General features: G+C 38.9%; 1 protein-coding gene across 11 annotated transcripts in view; it reads right to left on the bottom strand.

The window, feature by feature from the left end:
* The window catches only part of NTM (neurotrimin), a 597738-nt gene that overhangs the window by 161204 nt on the left and 416568 nt on the right, over nucleotides 1-19966 (bottom strand). For all 11 annotated transcript variants that reach the window (XM_075190592.1, XM_075190597.1, XM_075190598.1 and 8 more), the window contains one exon: nucleotides 1707-1832. In XM_075190592.1, the coding sequence (XP_075046693.1) occupies nucleotides 1707-1832 (126 nt within the window). The remainder of the gene's footprint in view (nucleotides 1-1706; nucleotides 1833-19966) is intronic.

The raw sequence follows: 19966 nt of genomic DNA, 5'->3' as shown, positions 1-19966 counted from the left end.
CACACAGACATAAACACAGGGCCTGATTCTTCAAGGAAAAAGTGATTTTGTGCGTGTCATCCGCAAAATCACTCTGAATGCCCAGAACCGGACCATACGGGGCCATGTTCAATTCATCCTTGACTGCAAATAACACTTACTACAGCCTACGATTTTAGGGATGGAACAAGGCAAGGAAGAGGCGTTTGTCTGTAGTCAATGTACAGTAAGGACGCGCCAAACTGGAGCACACACAGCAGTGTCTGATTTAAACTCTGGGCATCTCTAAAGCATTTGTTTTTCAGCCTGCTCCAGCTACAGGTCAGGTGTAAGTGCTGATTACTAGTGACAACGGCTGTGTATGAAAGCTAGAACGTGTTTGTAAACAGGAGCAACTGTAATAATACATTGTATGTCTAATAGATATTCCTAACATCCTAATATATGTATTTCATGTAAAAAAAAATAATTATTTTATTATTATTTTCCTGTGCATTCTTTTGAGCATTTATAATCCACATCGCTATTGGATGTATCCGGCAGTGTATTGTGTAGCAGACCTAGACCCGCATTCATCAGAGCCGATGTATGTGTGTTCTGAAACAATTGCACTTGAATCAGGCCAAAAGACACTAGGGTCCATTTTACCAGAAGCCAATTAACTTATTAATGAGTATTTGGAGTGAGAAGAAACCCCCATAAACGAGTAGAGAACATGCTCTGATCAATCTCTGTATATCAGTATATTCATCAGCCACATCCTCTGTCCCCTGTCCTGGCCTCACTCAATCTCAGCGACTGTCGCATGTGACACGGATCTAAGGCCGTCACAAGTGCTATAACTGTTTGTATTACTTAGAACAGAAGCAAAATTGTGTTTGAAAATAGGGAAAGTTGTGGATTCATCGCTCACATTTCAGAAGAACCAGCACTTGGTTGCTTCAGGAATTGACCCTGGGAATAAGAAGATGGCAGCTTCCATAAAATAATTATACCTCTGTATTCATGAAGGTATAGAGAGGTGGAAAATTCTCTGGATAGAAGATAGGCTTATTATATGGGAGACGGGATGAATCACATTCACATCCTGCATTTCAGAGATGGACATATGCTTGGAAGAGACGTTACAAGTAACAGTAGATTGGATTCTCACAATACACATTTCAGGTGGACCAGGAAGTGGGCATACACTGTGACTAGATGAGAAGTAGCTGCAGTTGGGCAGCACTACACCAACAAGGACTTACCAGACTTCAGAAGGCAGAAGGTGGCGAAGCTATGAAATCACTACTTGCCAGCATCACGATGCATACACAAGCCAGCACACAGAAAGTCTGCTTCTGCAGTCGGGTAAGTCCTTGTGGGTCTACTCGTAGTCGGGGACTACGTACCCAACCCCAGTTGGGCACATAAAGAAGCATTGTGGGTCTGCATTTTTTAATTCAAATCTCCTAACACTTTGCACCTGTAATACATTGTGTGCTCACTTTTGGGTCCTGAGTTTGGGACCTCCTGTAATCTGGGTCTTTATGATGAACAGTTTTCTGTTGATGGCAATATAATACAAGTACTGCTATAACTGAAAGCCTGCTCCAGCGCCCACACGCAGCAGAAGTGTTGTATCACCAATGCCAGCTATATGCTAATGAGAGCGTTCCTATGCGGGTCGGTCATGTGACCTTCCTATCAACATATCTATATTATATTATGTAAGAACTGGGACTCACCTTTAGGCGACAGGTATCTCCAATTAACCACGGGCTCCGGCCTCCCGGTAGCAATACAACTTAGGCTGACATTGTTACCCTCATTGACCGCGATATTTGATGAAATCTCCACTATTCGAGGGGGAACTGCAAAACAAGAAAGGGTAAAAGCCCTGTAAGGTATATTATATTTCCCAGGCTATACATACATACATACATACATATATATATATATATATATATATATATATATATATATATATATATATATATATATATATATATATATATATATATTATTAGATATATAATACGATGTACAATTCATTTTCACAAATATTCTCAGTCCACATGAGAGTGTGCACAATAAGGCGATACCAAGACAGGTTTGGTTGCTCTGACACATATAATATTAGTGGTGTTCTATTAGTGTCTTATGTAACACTTGCCCAGCTCTGTATTTATTCAAATTTTATCAGTACAACGACCCAATCAAGTGACTGGTACAATATAATATTCCAGATATACAGATCCTCTCTATACTGTATCTCCCAGCAGGGATCAGTCATGTGATTGGTACAATATAATATTCCAGATATACAGGTCCCCTCTATACTGTATCTCCCAGCAGGGATCAGTCATGTGACAAACTCCTGTCACTCCTGCTTTCTGTTCGAGTGCAAGCTCTCATGAGCAAAGATTGCATTAGACTGCAGTAAGTGTACCTTCTCTAGCTCCTGCTTTATGTCACAGAACAGTATATAATGCTACACGGCAGATAGTGGTACAATGTTAGAAGTAGAGATTATAACAGCACAGCCAAATGTTTATTACGCTACTCCCCATATTTATATAGAAATAATAATGATGATAACCACCATATCTTGGTCACATTTCACAGAAGTCGCTCAGCTTCTAGCCATTATAATCTATATTGCAGATGATGGACATTATCTATCTCCCAGCACTCGGTGGTAGAACACTTTGTATTAATGGAAGTTCCTGCAGGTGCACATCACCATTGTACGTTCTCCATCTCTCACTAATGCAACATAAGAACGATATACCACGGAAACAAGAGACATAAAACGAATGTTGTGCTGCCGCTGACGAGTGGGTTATAAATGGCGCAGAAGATCTGTTCCTGCATCCGCCGCATGCACCATATGACCAGGAACATTTTATTTCTTTTGTTAAACTATGTTCTCCTGATATCTGGGCATTTTATGCTATAAATAACATAACTACACTATGATTTAATTCAGGCTATTTTGTTGTCTGCAGTCAGTGAGCAAAATATCCAGATGTCCTGTGGGACAAGAGTCTGAAAAGATTCACCCTAATCAGTTTATTGTTTACCATTCAACTAGATCATGAGGTGAGGGGAGAAACAGTGTCATTCTGTCACCTCACTTACATTGTTCTCCGGTGCTCTCACCTGTGATGCTTTGCGAAAACATCGCTCAGCTGTGCACCAAGCGGGAGCAGCGCTCGGTGTGCGCCATGCGGGAGCAGCGCTCGGCTGTGCGCCATGCGGGAGCAGCGCTCGGCTGTGGGCGATGTGGGAGCATCCCTCCGCCATTAACAATGGCTAATAAGGTCTAATGAGTGCACCAATCCAACAAATGCACAACCAATATCAGAGAGAACTAGCAAGTAGCCTTCCTGCCAAGCATAGGGGCTATCTTGCCGAACATAACCACTCTCAAACCCGTTATCTCCTATTCTGTACTATGCTGCAGTTTCCCCTCATAAATGATCCATTACCATTTGTAACTTCTTGTGACAATTCCCATTTATTACTTTACACACAGATTTAAGTTAGCTTAATGATTTCCTCTCCTGTTGTATGACTATTTAATGGTTCCGTTTTACTAGTTTTGTTTTAATGCAGATACACTGTAATTAGTTATACTACTATATTATTAGCATTTAACTAGTGACAGTCACTTAGCAGCGTCTGTCAGAGAAACATGCATACAAACACTTATAATTATATTAGTTGTCCCAGCGCAGGATTCAGGTACAGTACAAATACTGCACTGTGGCTGCTTCACGGTGACAAACATTTGTACCGAACATCAGATAACAAAACACAGAAATAATATAATAAATGTAAAAGGTTAGTAATTCAATAGGCTGCAAATTACAGCGAACACAGATTTTATTAATGCGTTACGGATGTATACCTCTCCTAGAGCTGATTATACGAGCCAGGAATTCACAGCGTACTGTGAGAATACAATGTAGCAAGTACAAGTGTGATTCATTCACACAATATGTCAGGGTATAAATTCCCAGGCTATTTACTAAACTAGCAATGGAGAACATTCATGGGCAAGTAAATGAAATGTAATTGGCACATTTTGCTATATGACTTGTGTGAGAAATGAAGAGAAACTGCCAAAGTCCATTTTAAAAGAAACAACAATGTTTTGTAGGTCTTTTTGTTAGACATGGGTCTTGTGACTAAACTCATACATTTTTCCCAGTGCTCAGTCTCCTGAATGGCTCTGAAGCGTTAATTGATGGATCACCTTTATTTTCACATTTAAAGATATTTCTTGATCTCTAAGGCCTGCAGCACTCTTATAAGGAGACCCCCACCATTCGGAATGCTGGGGGTGGGGTTAAACTTGCCTGATCTATGGCACAGGGGTGAAAATAACAAAATACAGTATTCTCATGATGATATATAACGTCCAGAGACAGAAACTGCTTTTAAAGACTTTTCCTGGAAATGTTGATCCCGGGGATGTTCCTAATTTTCTCTAATGACCATTTCTCTTCTGCTGTACAGTGAACACAATGTAACAATCGCAGTATATATGGGATATACTGCTCTTCATGAGATATATGGCTGGAAGCACTATACACCTACAGAAACAGAGCAGGTATGCAGTGCGGAGGTCAGGGGTCGTGGTACTAGGTCAGAGTTATATTACCCCAGACAGAGTGACCCTGACCAGTATATAATAGACAGCTACAAAGACTGACTCCACACACCACTTGTTCAGTAAGTGAGATCACCTGTTCCAGGAAACCTGTCCAAGCTATGCTATGACTAAGCAGAAGTTTCTTGGGGCTCCTTCCGCCGACACCCACTTTATTAGAAGACAAACACAATATTCAATATCTCACTCTGCATTAATCTGTGTGCGTGCAGAGATTAGATCTCCTGCCCAGCCATTCATTTAGTGCCCTTCCCAAAATCCCTTCTCCTAAAACCTCCTGTCAAATTCACGTGTGAGAATCCTCTCCCCGAGCGGGCGTGTTATGGATGAGCCTGACACCTGGGCTCAGTGAGACGAAGGAGCGTTCAGTGGGCAAATAATAAATTACAATGTACATAGTAGCTATTAATATACCCCCCTAATTCTACCTACAGGTAACCATCCTAGTATTTCACATCTAGCTACTATCATACCGGTCTCATCTGTAATGTCCCCATCACAATATAGATTATTAAAATACAGCCATTAGTCTGGTCAGGAGTTTAATATATGAGCCGGCCAAGCTTGCAGCTGTATAGAAGACTATACATATTTACAGAGCTCACACTACAAGCTGGTTTGCCAGATACCCGCCTTGTCGCAGTTATTTCCTCACTACATGTGGACACAGAACGGGTAATGAGAGGAAGGGGCTATATTTACAGTGATTTGTCTAGATACAAAGACACAGAGACCACCATCATGACAGTAAGCCTGAGGAACTAACAGGATGGCAGCCTGACCTGCAAAACATTAGATCATGATGTACACACAGGGGACAGTACCTCCTCTGCACTCTGTGTATGTCATTGTGGGGAAAAGAGGTATTGATATCACCTCAACCTGTCTGCACCTCATTTCTCACAAACTGCGGACTATAAAAGATATACTTTTTCTAGCCCTCTGGTTCCCCATATTTGTCAGTAATATTTAAGCTTGTGTATATTCTATTCTGAAAGTAGTTAAAATGTCTAACGGCATGGTTTGTTATCTTGTAGACTAGTCCATTGTTCCAGCCTAGGAAAAAAGGGTTATTGTCCACCAGACCTATATGAATGTACATCACACACCAGGGGGTCCCTTGTCTTTGCTTAGCTATGAGCTCTATGTTTAATTGCAGAGGACTGCATTGTGTGTTTAAATGTAGATGTGTCTGGATTGTGATCTCTCCTATTTAAAATAACTCTGCTGTGTACAATACCTGTCCCTAATTAAATCAGGAGTGACTCATCTGCTATCCCTCAGTCTGTATGTTTACCTGTGACAAGGTAAACACAGAAAAGGACCAATCAGGCAGGTCCTGAAATTGCTGATGGGGTCATTTTTGGGCATAAAAGAGAGCTACAGAGAGCAGCAAACTGACATTCACTACCCAGTGATAGCTGAATTCAGGCTAGCATTGAGATATAGATCTCTGCCCCTCATAGGAACGGGACAATCGGTCCCCGGAGTACTGTCATTGCCCTGATTTACCTCTCCAGGTCCAGCTGTGTGTCCGCCAAAAGCAAAGTGACAGTGCCCCAAGGCCGCTACCTTTGCTGGTAGCCTTAAAGGAGAGAGGGGGAGAAGCTTGGATTGATAGACAGCAGTCCCTGACAGTGACAAGGATACTGGTGAGGTGTTTTCATTATACCCTGTATGTTGTCTGTGCCAGACTGTAGTGTTATTTGTTGCAAGTTATTATTTAAATATGTTTACTTGTGCATTGTGCTACCATTTTGTTAAATCAAGTTATTTGTTTTATTTCTGATAATTGACTGGGTGATTTTGAAGCTTGGGTAGGTACCGGGTAGGCCAGCTTGCGCGCACAGAAGGTTACGTTAAACCTGGTATCCTCACAGTCATGTTCCTCAGTCTCACCATAACCACACTCTACACACCCAGCACTGTTTCTTGTTTATTTCCAGATCAGCTGAGCCCAGTCTAATGTAACCCTATATCTCCATGCTGCACTGACATAAACAGACAGGTATTATGGACATACAATAGGAGGCTATATGGAGATCTATTGGGTTATATAATGTGGGACTTTAAGGAGATATTTTGACTATATAATGGTGGACTGTATGGAGATATATTGGTCATATAATGGTGGACTGTATATAGACATATTGGTCATATAATGGTGGACTGTATATAGACATATTGGTCATATAATGGTGGACTGTATGGAGATATATTGGTCATATAATGGTGGACTATATAAAAGGTAAATTAGCTATATAATGGGAGGCTATATGAAGGTAAATTAGCTATCTAATGGGAGGTTATATGGCTGTATATTAGCTATAGTGGGAGACTATATATATATATATATATATATATATATATATATATATATATATATATATATATATATATATATATATATATATATATATATATATACACATATATACACACACACATAAGTACATACATATATATATATATATACACACACACAGGCAGGCACACACACACACACACACACACACACATATATATATATATATATATATATACACATACACACACACAGGCACACACACGTGCACAAACATATAGAACCACCATTATGAGGTAGATAACAGACTTCTTCATTTTCTGTATACTTAAAACATATTTTAATTATCATTAATAGTATTATTTATTTTAGTGGGGGTGGACTTAGGATCAATGAATTGTTCTGTGGGATTCACTGATCTGTCCATTACAGGAAACTGTATTTATCAGGAAGATTTCCGCACAGTGTGTCCTCACGATAAATCAGGCAATGTTCAGATTGTCCTAAATCATTTAGGAACCTGTGAGAAATTTCTGACTTGCTTTTACAGCACAATATAAATTCTTCAAATCTGTGCAGAATGGCTGCAGTGTCAGCTTTTTATTGATCGCTTTGTGTCCATAATAAAACTGCATAAGACGGAATATATCCCGAAACTAGTAAAATCCAAACTTAATTTGAAATGCTTGTATTCATTTATGAATTATATCAAGGTGCGGCTAATTGTACATGACATGAAAATTGCGACTGCTCTAATTCCGACATGGAGGAAACACAGACTTGATGGAAAAGTGACAGACAACAATTACGGCAAGAGAACATACGGCCACTAAGAGTGACGTCAATTCACATAGCGTCAGTTCATTGCTGCTATTAAGGGGCAATGTGAGTACCCGGCGGCTGACTAATATATTTTAGAAAGGGTTGGACATTATACAGCCGCTGGGTCCTCGCCCCCTTAATAGTAGCAATGTTCTCTTGCAGGAATTCCTGTCTATCACTTTTTCATCAAGTCTGTATTTCCTCCATGTTTGAATTAGAGCAGTCGCAATTATCAAGTTGCTCCTAGTGTTGTCGATTTTATATCATTCGTAGACTTGTTAGACCCTAACCCACCCTGTAAATACAAGCATAATGTGCTGCTGTATTTAAATTTACTTTTGTTGATTTTTTTATTCATCTATCAAAATTCTGCGACATTGCTACAGACTATTCATTATATGAACATAAATACAGACAAAATAGATCATTAGAGATCCTGTTGGCATATTGGTTTCAGCTGTCAAACAAACAAAACTATTTACAATTCCTGTAACTCTGCTTCTATCTAGAAATTTGGTGACCTCACTAGTCACTGGTCACTGGCTAACATTGGTCGCTCCGTCCACAACACAGATCCAGTTATTTATGATTCCTCCCCAGCACTAACTACCTAAAACAGAAATCATTCACACCCATGTGCTCCACTTGTGAAGCAGTAATCTGTATGTAGAGAAGTGTGGAGAATCACCCTGCCTGCAGCATGAGCCTGCAGACAGCCAGAGAACATATTAGTCTCTCCCTTATCAGTCTGTAGCAAACTGCCCCTTTAGCCTCAGTATGTATAGCTGTATGTAATGTAGGTATATGTATATATATTAGATAGATAGATAGATATAGGTATATATAGATATACACACGTTACTGTCTGAAAGAACACTGTACACGGACATTGCTGACGCCAGCTGTAGATTCTATATGGGGCATCAGTCGATAATGTGTCCTTCACACCTGTAATTTGTGTAAATAGGTTGGAATACGTGTGAATTTGGAAGCAGATTTCTCAGGGGCGATAAGGGAGGAACAAAATGTTTTGAAAAGTGTACAGTAAAAAGTTGCATTTTAAGGTCATTGAAGTTTGGGGTTTGCTCATCACAGGGAGGGGTAACAGGTGGCTCAGCCAATCTCGCACCTTGTGACTGCCACAGAGTCCGGTGCCAGCAAGTCGCTTCTCCCAGGAGGGTTTAGCAGATGGGTAGAGACTTACAAACTGTTCTGTCCTCGGCTCCCAGAGGACCTCAGGAATTTGGGAAGGGGGTGAAGGTCACGTGGGAAACACATGTCTGAGCCAGATTAGCCAGTGTCAGCATTTCACAGGGAAAATTTGGGCTATTTTTCTGGGTGGTTCCCATGTGGGTTCTGAACAGCTCGGCTCAGCAGAAAGTGAGAAGAACATTCTGTGACTGCAAAACCAGTCTTCCGTTAACCCCGTTCATGCTTCAGAGTCCCAGCCATGATAATATAATAAGTACATTAACCAGGCAGATGGACCTGCATACATCTCACAGCAGCTGACCTTCTACCGCGTCTCCCATCTATATATCGCCAGGCAATGGACTCTAGAGACAGAGGGTTTTATTCAAGTCACAGGTAAAGCTGAGGGATGATGCCTCAGCCAGGGCTAATTACCCACAAAAACATTATCCAATGTAATACTAAATATACATTATACAACACAGAAAGTAACTGGATGAATGGTGACCTGGGGGGGCAGGGATCGGACCCTCTGTTGAGTGTGCCATGAGACAAGGCTCCTGTGATTGGACAGTATATGACACAGTAGTTTCTGCAGATACATGCCACACTTCATGATGAGTCTCTGAGAAGATGATCTGGAGGAATACATTAAGTGAAAGATGGGGACACTCAGCACTTTCTCCTGTGACGGATCTCCCATCCTCGATGCCTCTCGGTCATTACAGGGAAATGAGACAATGTTCCACAATAATTTCTTTATCATAACAGAGAGGGATAAATTGCTAAGTCTTCTAGAACTGCAGCCAACATACAAACACTTCTTCATATCCTTAGAAATGACAATGACTTTAGTAAAAGAGGATTGTTATTAGACTAGACGAAGATGCATGGTAATAGGATGCATAGATTATGAACACAGCCACTAAAGACTAAGTGACTCAAAAGGATAAGTGAATATATGTTTGAACGGTGACATTGCTCGACTCCCATGATGGTAATCGAGGGCCTGCCTCAGCTTTATGGGATTTGTACCAGCCAACCAACCAGAAAAGAAATAACACACTGATGTGGCTCAATAACAGAACCACAAGCAGGAGCCATAACAAGTCTGAGAAAGTGCAGATATCTGTGTGGAACGGACGGATTATCGGAGGTGGCAGAGACACCTCCCGGTGGCTGGGCCTGGGAGAAACTCGTACTCCCAGAGCTCCTGCAGAGAGCAGAGACCAGGAAGCCATTCAGGGGACTGCAGAGGGGCGGCCAGTCAGTGGGCTTCGTTGGCGAGCCCATGGGACCATTTCTGCCCAGCAACATGCCTAATCTCTTTGTTTGAAATGTCAGAGTCCTAATTATTTTTTAAAAATACACTTAAAAAATAATTTTAACAGGGTTAAGGTATGTTTTTACAGCCATTCTCTCATTTCATGTAATCAGTCAGTAATTTACTTATGTGCAGAATATAAATCCCAAATCTGCAATAAATTCACAATTACCCTGAACTGACAAGACTAAGGAATCTGAGATCTTATAACGTAGCACCATATAACCAGCCCCTGTTCACAGATCTAAACCTGATAATGACTAACCTCAGGCGGCTCTAGCTGGAGGCTGCCATGTTGATCCCAACCATAGTGGGCGGTGCTAGAGAACAAGTCTATGCTCACTAATATGCCTTGTTCTGATGGCTCACGTAAAAACAAACATAAACATCCCACAGAATTGTATTTACTCATCCAAAGCAGGAAGGTGGGATAGACTTTTGCAGAAATATGCCAAGGTGCAGTGAGTAACTTACAAATACTTTCATGAGCAAACAGAACTGTTCTGACAAATGAGGAAAGGTCACAATATGTAGATCTCCCTCTGCTACAAGATATAAAACTGTTTGTTTTTCGATTATTAGTTTTCTATTCCTCTGCCATTTTCTATTCTGCTTTCATCTTCCTCCTACAAAGAGAAATGACATGAATAGGTACAGGAAGTAGTTGTAATAGGTAATCTCTACCTCTGAGGCCACGGACAGCAGACATGCCGGGTCACCTTCAGACATTGCCTCCACCAGGTATCTCGTACAGCCTGGTACCAGCGCTGGCACACACAGCAATACAGCTGAGATAATCAATAGTGAACCATCTGCTCCTCGGCTGTATTGACGGGAGACGCAGGAGATGAAACAGAAACAGCTGGAGTAATTATAAAGGGTATAGGACCGACATCCATGCAAAGCCTCCGCCAGATTTATGCTGTATTCATTAACACAGAAACCTTCATTGCTTTTCATGTTTTCTGGGAGATCTGTGAAATCCAACAATGTGGCACTAATGCTGCCATTTTCAATGCAAGATCCTGAATTATAGCTGCTACGTGGCTGTGTGTCAGACTTGGTGTACCAGTGAGGGTCTGCGTCACCCCCCATCCCCTCCGGGACCAGGGCCCAGGGTCACATGGCATTAGTCACAATGGTCCTGTCCAGCACACAGTGGAGGTAGTCAGGAATATAAAACAGACTACGTGTACTTTTACATATATATTTTTCGTTCTATCATTATTACAAAACTACAACTGCTGAAAAAGTGCTAATTTTACCTAATAATAATAACAAAATGTATTAGGTGTTAGCACACAAAGCTTTTGCAAAAAGCTGCCACCAAATAACGTGGGAACCAATTCTTTCAGTAATGTTCCTCAAGATATTAACCTGTGCTGTCCTTTACATTATAATGTATATTCTAGGTCACAGTATACTGTATGTCATACAGATAACATGTGTTCTAGGTCACAGTATATTATACAGATAACATGTATTCTAGGTCACAGTATATTATACAGATACCGTGTATTCTAGGTCACAGTATATCATACAGATACCGTGTATTCTAGGTCACAGTATATCGTACAGATAACGTGTATTCTAGGTCATAGTATATGATACAGATAACATGTACTCTAGGTCACATACAGATAATGTGTATTGTAGGTCGCAGTATATCACAGATAACGTGTATTCTAGGTCACAGTATATCGTACAGATAACGTGTATTCTAGGTCACAGTATATCATACAGATAACATGTATTCTAGGTCACATACAGATAATGTGCATTCTAGGTCACAGTATATCGCACAGATAACATGTATTCTAGGTCACATACAGATAATGTGCATTCTAGGTCACAGTATATCGCACAGATAACATGTATTCTAGGTCACAGTATATCATACAGATAACATGTATTCTAGGTCACATACAGATAATGTGCATTCTAGGTCACAGTATATCATACAGATAACATGTATTCTAGGTCACAGTATATCATACAGATAACATGTATTCTAGGTCACATACAGATAATGTGCATTCTAGGTCATAGTATATCATACAGATAACATGTACTCTAGGTCACATACAGATAATGTGTATTGTAGGTCGCAGTATATCACAGATAACGTGTATTCTAGGTCACAGTATATCGTACAGATAACGTGTATTCTCAGTATACTGAACTTGTGGCCACATGATGCTGCAGAGCTAGCACTCCTCCTGTATTACTACCAGAGGCGGCTACTGCCGGACACCAGATACCACAATGCAGACATGTTATCTGACACAATAGCAGCCTGTTTCCTTGGCATGGATTAATTTCCAGACGACCTATCCTGCCACCAGGTGGAATGAGGGTGGTCTGTGCACTGAGAGACTCTGGTGAACAAGGTCCCAGCTCTTCCCGCTGTCAAAACAACATATGATCTTCTAAAGTGCCAGATGGGAGGATTATTATATATGTGCGACAGGATGGACCACCTATGCCACCCTGTCTGTTGTTGCTGGGAACCGGCTGGGCTTACTTTGCCATAGTCCCCTTTCGTTATTCCGAATTATGTCCCTCCTGCCGCAGTGGGAGGGATATGCTGTCACCACTGAGCTCCTTCAATGGCATTCAGAACCACGTTTCTTCTGGGTAACTGACGCTGCTAGCGTACCTCGTTGCTGGTGTTCCTGGGCTGGTATTCCTGACCTCTCACTATAGATCAGGGTTGCTGTGGATGGATCCCCCCTGGCCTATCACAAGCGGTGGTGCTGGAAAAGCTGGGTCCAAACCTCAGACAGCCGGAGAACTAATTAGATTTAGGGTCTACTCTGCAGGTCAAAGGATTACAGCAATATTGAAGATGTTTTCAAGCAGGTCTTGAAGCAAGATGTTTATTTGCTCTCACACTGGTGGAAGGTACCAGTGTGATCAGGTCAGATAATCAGAAAATCAGAAGAATGCATTACATGCTCAAACAGCTTATCTTTTATACAGTTCTGACACAGGTTATTTTTAGCCTCAGGATGTACTCTATTTACACAAACATAGATTTACATGCATTGGAAAGCTAGCCATATTTACACTTATATGTGAAATTCTATAAACTCTGATGTCCTGCATCTGGTTTTCAGATGCAGAGAATAAAGGAGCCAGTCTTAATTAAAAGTTCCTGCCTTCAATGTTGGACCTTCACACATCAAAAGATCTAATTAACATGGGGTCTTTCATCAGATCGTTTGGAATACATATACACACAGAACAACAAAACACAAAAAACAAGCCAGATTCCCAAATCACAATACACAAAAGGCCTTGTAAACAAAGGCTCATTGTATCAGATATATACAACCGAAAAAGGCATATCCTATAGCAAGGTTAAACAAGAGACGAATTTCTCCCCTTGGTCTCAGAAATTAAAGATTTCCCTATATCAAAACATACACAATATTAAAAATAAGTGCATTGGCAATTTATATAAATCAAAGGCCTGCGCTATTTCCTTTAAATAAATTCATACCAAAAGTTATTTATCAGTGATCCAGTCACAATATGTAAATATTTTTATTACAGAAAGGGAAAAGTCAATGGTGGGATAAAAGCTCAGGGGAGACCTTTCCAATTACACTGGGAATCTGACAGGTGCAGGTATGTAATTATGCTGCTAGGGAAACACACAGAGGAGAGTCTACTCTAATAAAAATGGGGAATGTCTCTGACATTGGGGGATACACCGGATGGGGGTACATTTATTGTATTTATCTTAAAATTAAATTTCTCCTTTACATCTAGTGGTAGTCGATTGGACTATCTGATGAAGCCTCTCACGTTCACCCATGTACATTTTGGGATGTATCCCAAAACCAGCAAACCTAGGGGTGAGTTTTCGGGGGCAGTTCCAGGGGGCGTGCAACCTGAAATGTGATACTTGGAAAACACCAGATTTGCATTATTTGGGCAGCACGGTGGCTTGTTGGTTAGCACTTCTGCCTCATAGCGCTGGGGTCATGAGTTCAATGGCCTCATCTGTGTGAAGTTTGTATGTTCTCCCCATGTTTGCGTGGGTTTCCTCCAGGTGCTTCGGTTTCCTCCCACACTCCAAAAACATACTAGTAGGTTAATTGGCTGCTATTAAAATTGAGCCTTGTCTGTGCGTGTGTGTGTGTGCGTTAGGGAATTTAGACTGTAAGCTCTAATGGGGCAGGGACTGATGTGAGTGAGTTCTCTGTACAGCACTGCGGAATTAGTGGCGCTATATAAATAAATGATGATGATGATGATGGTGACTTTAAATGAGCCATTAGAGACTCACAAGTGTGACTTCACAAATGTGATGTGGTGTTGTTGTGTGGTGTGGTTTGATGTAGTTTCCACGTACTCTGCTCCTGTATGATATTACCTTGGCACACCTTGGAGAACTACAATTCCCAGCATGTCATGTCTGATGAAGTACATTTAAAACACCCTTACTCAATAAATATCCTCTAGGCTTTATCAGCAAATAAGGCACAAAATGATTATTTTACTGTGCAGTTGGGGGCCAATCTTTAAAATAATGGACAATTACAGGGACAGAAAATTCTAAGGACACACCCTTTGAACCTGGGACTGTCCATGGAATTAGGGACAAGTGAGACGGGGCCAGTGGTGTCATAGTAGTTGAAAGGACCTGTATGAGATCCCATCAGGACACTTTCTGTAATGGTGTTTGCATTTTCCACCAGAGCCGGAGTGCACTGTCAGGGTAACACAGAACAGTGCACTTCACCTTCATGGTTCATCTGTGGGAAATTGGATTTTTGCGGTCCATAATGTGGACTCTCCTGTTCTGTGATGGCGCCGGTGTGGTGGGACATGTCATCAAGTGTCCGGTAATGAAACAGTTACTAGATTGTAGTCTGCTGGTTCCGCATTGCAACAGATTTCATTAGCAGTAATAAAATAAACCTTTAATCACAAATGCCTCATTCCAGATTTCATGAATGGTCATTAACGATCGATAATGACAATTAGATTTTACCTAATATGCCGCTATTATGGGAAACAGCAGATGTGTGATTGGGTCAGAGAAGACTTCAAACACTGAAACGCGGAAAGAGGTGCTGAAGAAAAGATGAATTAATCATTAAACTGCCGGGATCTAACAGCAACAGAAGCAGCTAATTCCATCTCCTCTCTGGATACAGTGTCTGAGCACCATCTAAGGATGTATTGTATCAAGAAAGTACCTTCGCTTTACTGTCACAATGGCAACATCTTATTTACTGGGAGAATTTGTGCTTCATTCATTCGCTGTGTTTGTGTATATATATACAGATATATATATATATATATATATATATATATATATATATATATATATATAAACACACACACACACGTACAAGATCATCCACAGGACTGGGTTGAAGTTGGGGTAAGTGTTACTCTGTGTATACAGTGTGTGTGTGTGTGTGTGTGTGTATGTGTATGTACGTGTGTATATATATATATATATATATATATATATATATATATATATATATATATATATATATATATATATATACATATATATATATATATATATATATATATACATATATACATATATACATATATATATATATATATATATATATATATATATATATATATATATATATATATATATATATATACACACACACATATTATATTATTATATATATAAATTATTTTGCACATAATATGGATACTGGCCTACCCAAACTATAAATCTGTCCCCACATTATAAATTTACCTCCCACTACAATGCAACATGGTTTTGCCCAAGTGCAAAGTTACTCCTTTTTTGCTTTGCTCTCCTTAAAGACTTAGGCCCTAAGTGTGTAAAAAGGAAGCCCCTGGCTTATGTATGTGAGGACACAAGGCTGAGATGTATCTAGGCGGTTAATGTAAGGATCAGAGTTTCCTTAACACTTGAGGGTAAATGTATCAAGCTAACACTTTTTTCAGCAATTTTAAATTGCTGCAAATCGCTAGAGATCACCAACATTTTTTTGTGCAAAGTCGCCATATGTATTAACCTGCAATTTTGTTATTCTAAAATCCAATCTCCAACAATGTGTGTCGATTTTAAAACTCCTGTCCTGTCGGCAGTTTAGTCAAACTCACCAGAGATTCAGCAGAAACAGAAACTCAACAGAGAGAAAAAAACATGCAGTTAGAGCTAAGGGGCCATTCTTAACATAACAAGAGGCACAATACAAGTTTTAAAAATGAGGGTAATTGAGATTTCTTGTTTAGAGGGGCAAAAATTATTATTACTTACTTTACTGGGCCAAAATTATTTTATGAATAAATTAGTGGGACAAATTTCTTTTACCATTATATGTAAGTGAAAAAATGTTACTTTATTATATTATAGTAACCTACTATTTATTATATTATAGTAACCTACTATTTATTATATTATAGTAACCTACTATTTATTATATTATAGTAACCTACTATTTATTATATTATAGTAACCTACTATTTATTATATTAAGTAACCTACTATTTATTATATTATAGTAACATACTATTTATTATATTATAGTAACATACTATTTATTATATTATAGTAACATACTATTTATTATATTATTGTAACATACTATTTATTATATTATAGTGGTATACTATTTATTATATTATAGTAACATACTATTTATTATATTATAGTAACATACTATTTATTATATTATAGTAACATACTATTTATTATATTATAGTAACATACTATTTATTATATTATAGTGGTATACTATTTATTATATTATAGTGGTATACTATTTATCATATTATAGTAACATACTATTTATCATATTATTGTAACATACTATTTATTATATTATAGTAACATACTATTTATTATATTATAGTGGTATACTATTTATTATATTATAGTGGTATACTATTTATTATATTATAGTAACATACTATTTATTATATTATAGAAACATACTATTTATTATATTATAGTAACATACTATTTATCATATTATTGTAACATACTATTTATTATATTATAGTAACATACTATTTATTATATTATAGTGGTATACTATTTATTATATTATAGTGGTATACTATTTATTATATTATAGTAACATACTATTTATTATATTATAGAAACATACTATTTATTATATTATAGTAACATACTATTTATTATATTATAGTAACATACTATTTATTATATTATAGTGGTATACAATTTATTATATTCTAGTAACATACTATTTATTATATTATTGTAACATACTATTTATTATATTATAGTAACATACTATTTATTATATTATAGTGGTATACTATTTATTATATTATAGTAACATACTATTTATTATATTATAGTAACATACTATTTATTATATTACAAGTTAACCCGTGCATGATACTTATGCATTCTAGTCAAATCAAGCTACTTAAGGTGTTAAAAAGGTTCTTGTCATGCATTTGGGCCTAGTCCAGGCCTCCTCAGGGGAAGAGCGTTACTTCCCGACGCAAGCGCCCTTTTTTAACGTGGTTTTGTCCACATGTCACCACCACATAATTTTTCTCCATCACCTCATCCTTCATCAAGCTACTTAAGGTGTAAAAACTTCCCACTGTCACCCCCGGCAACCACTCCCAACTGTCACTTCTCCTTTAAGAAATATATAGGTCAGTGTATAACTCTGCCCAGCAGGTGGCGCTGCAGCTTGGTTTTTTTTCCCCCACACACGCCACTAGGCATTTATATAGTAGATAGTAACATACTATTTATTATATTATAGTAACATACTATTTATTATATTATAGTAACATACTATTTATTAAATTATAGTAATATACTATTTATTATATTATAGTGGTATACTATTTATATTATAGTAACATACTATTTATTATATTATAGTAATATACTATTTATTATATTATAGTGGTATACTATTTATTATATTATAGTAACATACTATTTATTATATTATAGTAATATACTATTTATTATATTATAGTGGTATACTATTTATTATATTATAGTAATATACTATTTATTATATTATAGTGGTATACTATTTATTATATTATAGTAACATACTATTGTAATACCAGTGGGGCAATAAGATTTATTTTCTGATTTGGCAGCACTATATATTTCCAGATGGGGACACCGTTTAAAGTACATACTTGTGGCACAAGTGGCAGCCTGTACATGGGCTCAAGCATGTACTTTAAATGGTGTTGCCACATGATTACCCTGATAATTAAAACTTGTATTGTGCCTCCTGTTATGCCAACATTGGCCAGCAGTGGAAGCGGACGTGTCTGCTAACCTCGCCTATCCAAAACAGTGTTTTAACTCTGGCGATTTTCACAGCAATCTTGGCGAGTTTCCAAAATCGCAGTTTCATACATACGGCGACTTATATTCTCAAAATGGCCAAAAGAAAAGGACGTCGTTTTGATTTGTGACGATATTGGTTACATCACTTTAGTGGAGATTTACTATCGACTCGCACTTTCATACACCGGTGGGTGAGAAGTCACCCAAGAAAATCTGTGAAAACAGCATATCCCAGCATGAAACATTTTGCTCTTGGTCTTTCGTCCTTGGACTCAAAGACAGCTTATAACACTGTGAACTAGATCATATAGTGCTCTCTGTCTCGAGACCTCAGCTGGGATCTCTAGCGGTAAGATGCTCATTACACATAAAGTCACATTGTGTGTTGCTGCGGTATAACTTCCCAATTTCTCTTTACAGAATACGACTAATGTACACAATAACAGGTCACAGAAGATCGCTACTAGCAACGTGCAGGTGGAAGTGTAGCGAGAAATCAGGACTTGGCTTACATCAATGTAATGCAAATAAGACATCAATCATAGGTTGCTATGGGATACTGCGCGGGTATGTTAGTAATTCACCCCGAAAGAGGGCACTAACAGCTACTGGTTCTGACCTTGGATAGGGCAGAGCGGCTCTGAGGATGGCGTTAGCCATAGGGGTCAAGCTCTGAAAATCTGAGCTATGGGAGCTTGATAAACTGGCCCAGACCGCAGTCCCCATTGAAAATGATGAAGAATGCTGTTTTCTGTGTTAGGCTGTTAAACAACTAGTATACTAAAATATACCACAACCATGCTGCCTGTGTCTATATTTCAGTATAACGGCCGGCCTGCTGGGATAGTTCCCATATTATACATATGGGCACAGATACATGCATGTATGATGCTCCCAGCACCTGCTCCCCTATACTCAGGTTACCCTCACTCACCTCTGACAATCATGAGCAGTGCTAGAAGCTGTAGTATGAACATAGCCTGCTCTGCGCATACTGCACACCGGGCAGGCGGATTCTACAGCCCTGCTTGGCTCCAAGAAAGAAGAGAATGAAGGACAAGGGCTAAGAGGGAGTACAGAGAGAATGATGAAAGCCGAGCAGCAGCCCACGGCTGCCCACAGAGAGGCTGCTCTTTCTGACAAGCTCTATAAAGGGAAGGCTGCAGAACACCGCCGCACGTTATTCAGACCTGGCCTCAGTACTGAGAAGCATCTCCCTCCCCACTCATCCTTTGTCCGTGAAACTAATGAGAAAGAAACACATTTACAATAGTAAGACAGATAACCAATTGAAATTAGAAGTATGGAACAAAGAAAGTGCAGCGCCTCAGTCCGCACGCTCGGAGCGCAGATATGAACTGGTTA

This window comes from Mixophyes fleayi, chromosome 11 (assembly GCF_038048845.1).
Source record: "Mixophyes fleayi isolate aMixFle1 chromosome 11, aMixFle1.hap1, whole genome shotgun sequence".
Lineage (NCBI taxonomy): Eukaryota > Metazoa > Chordata > Amphibia > Anura > Limnodynastidae > Mixophyes > Mixophyes fleayi.
This window is presented reverse-complemented; position numbering and strand designations above follow the sequence as displayed.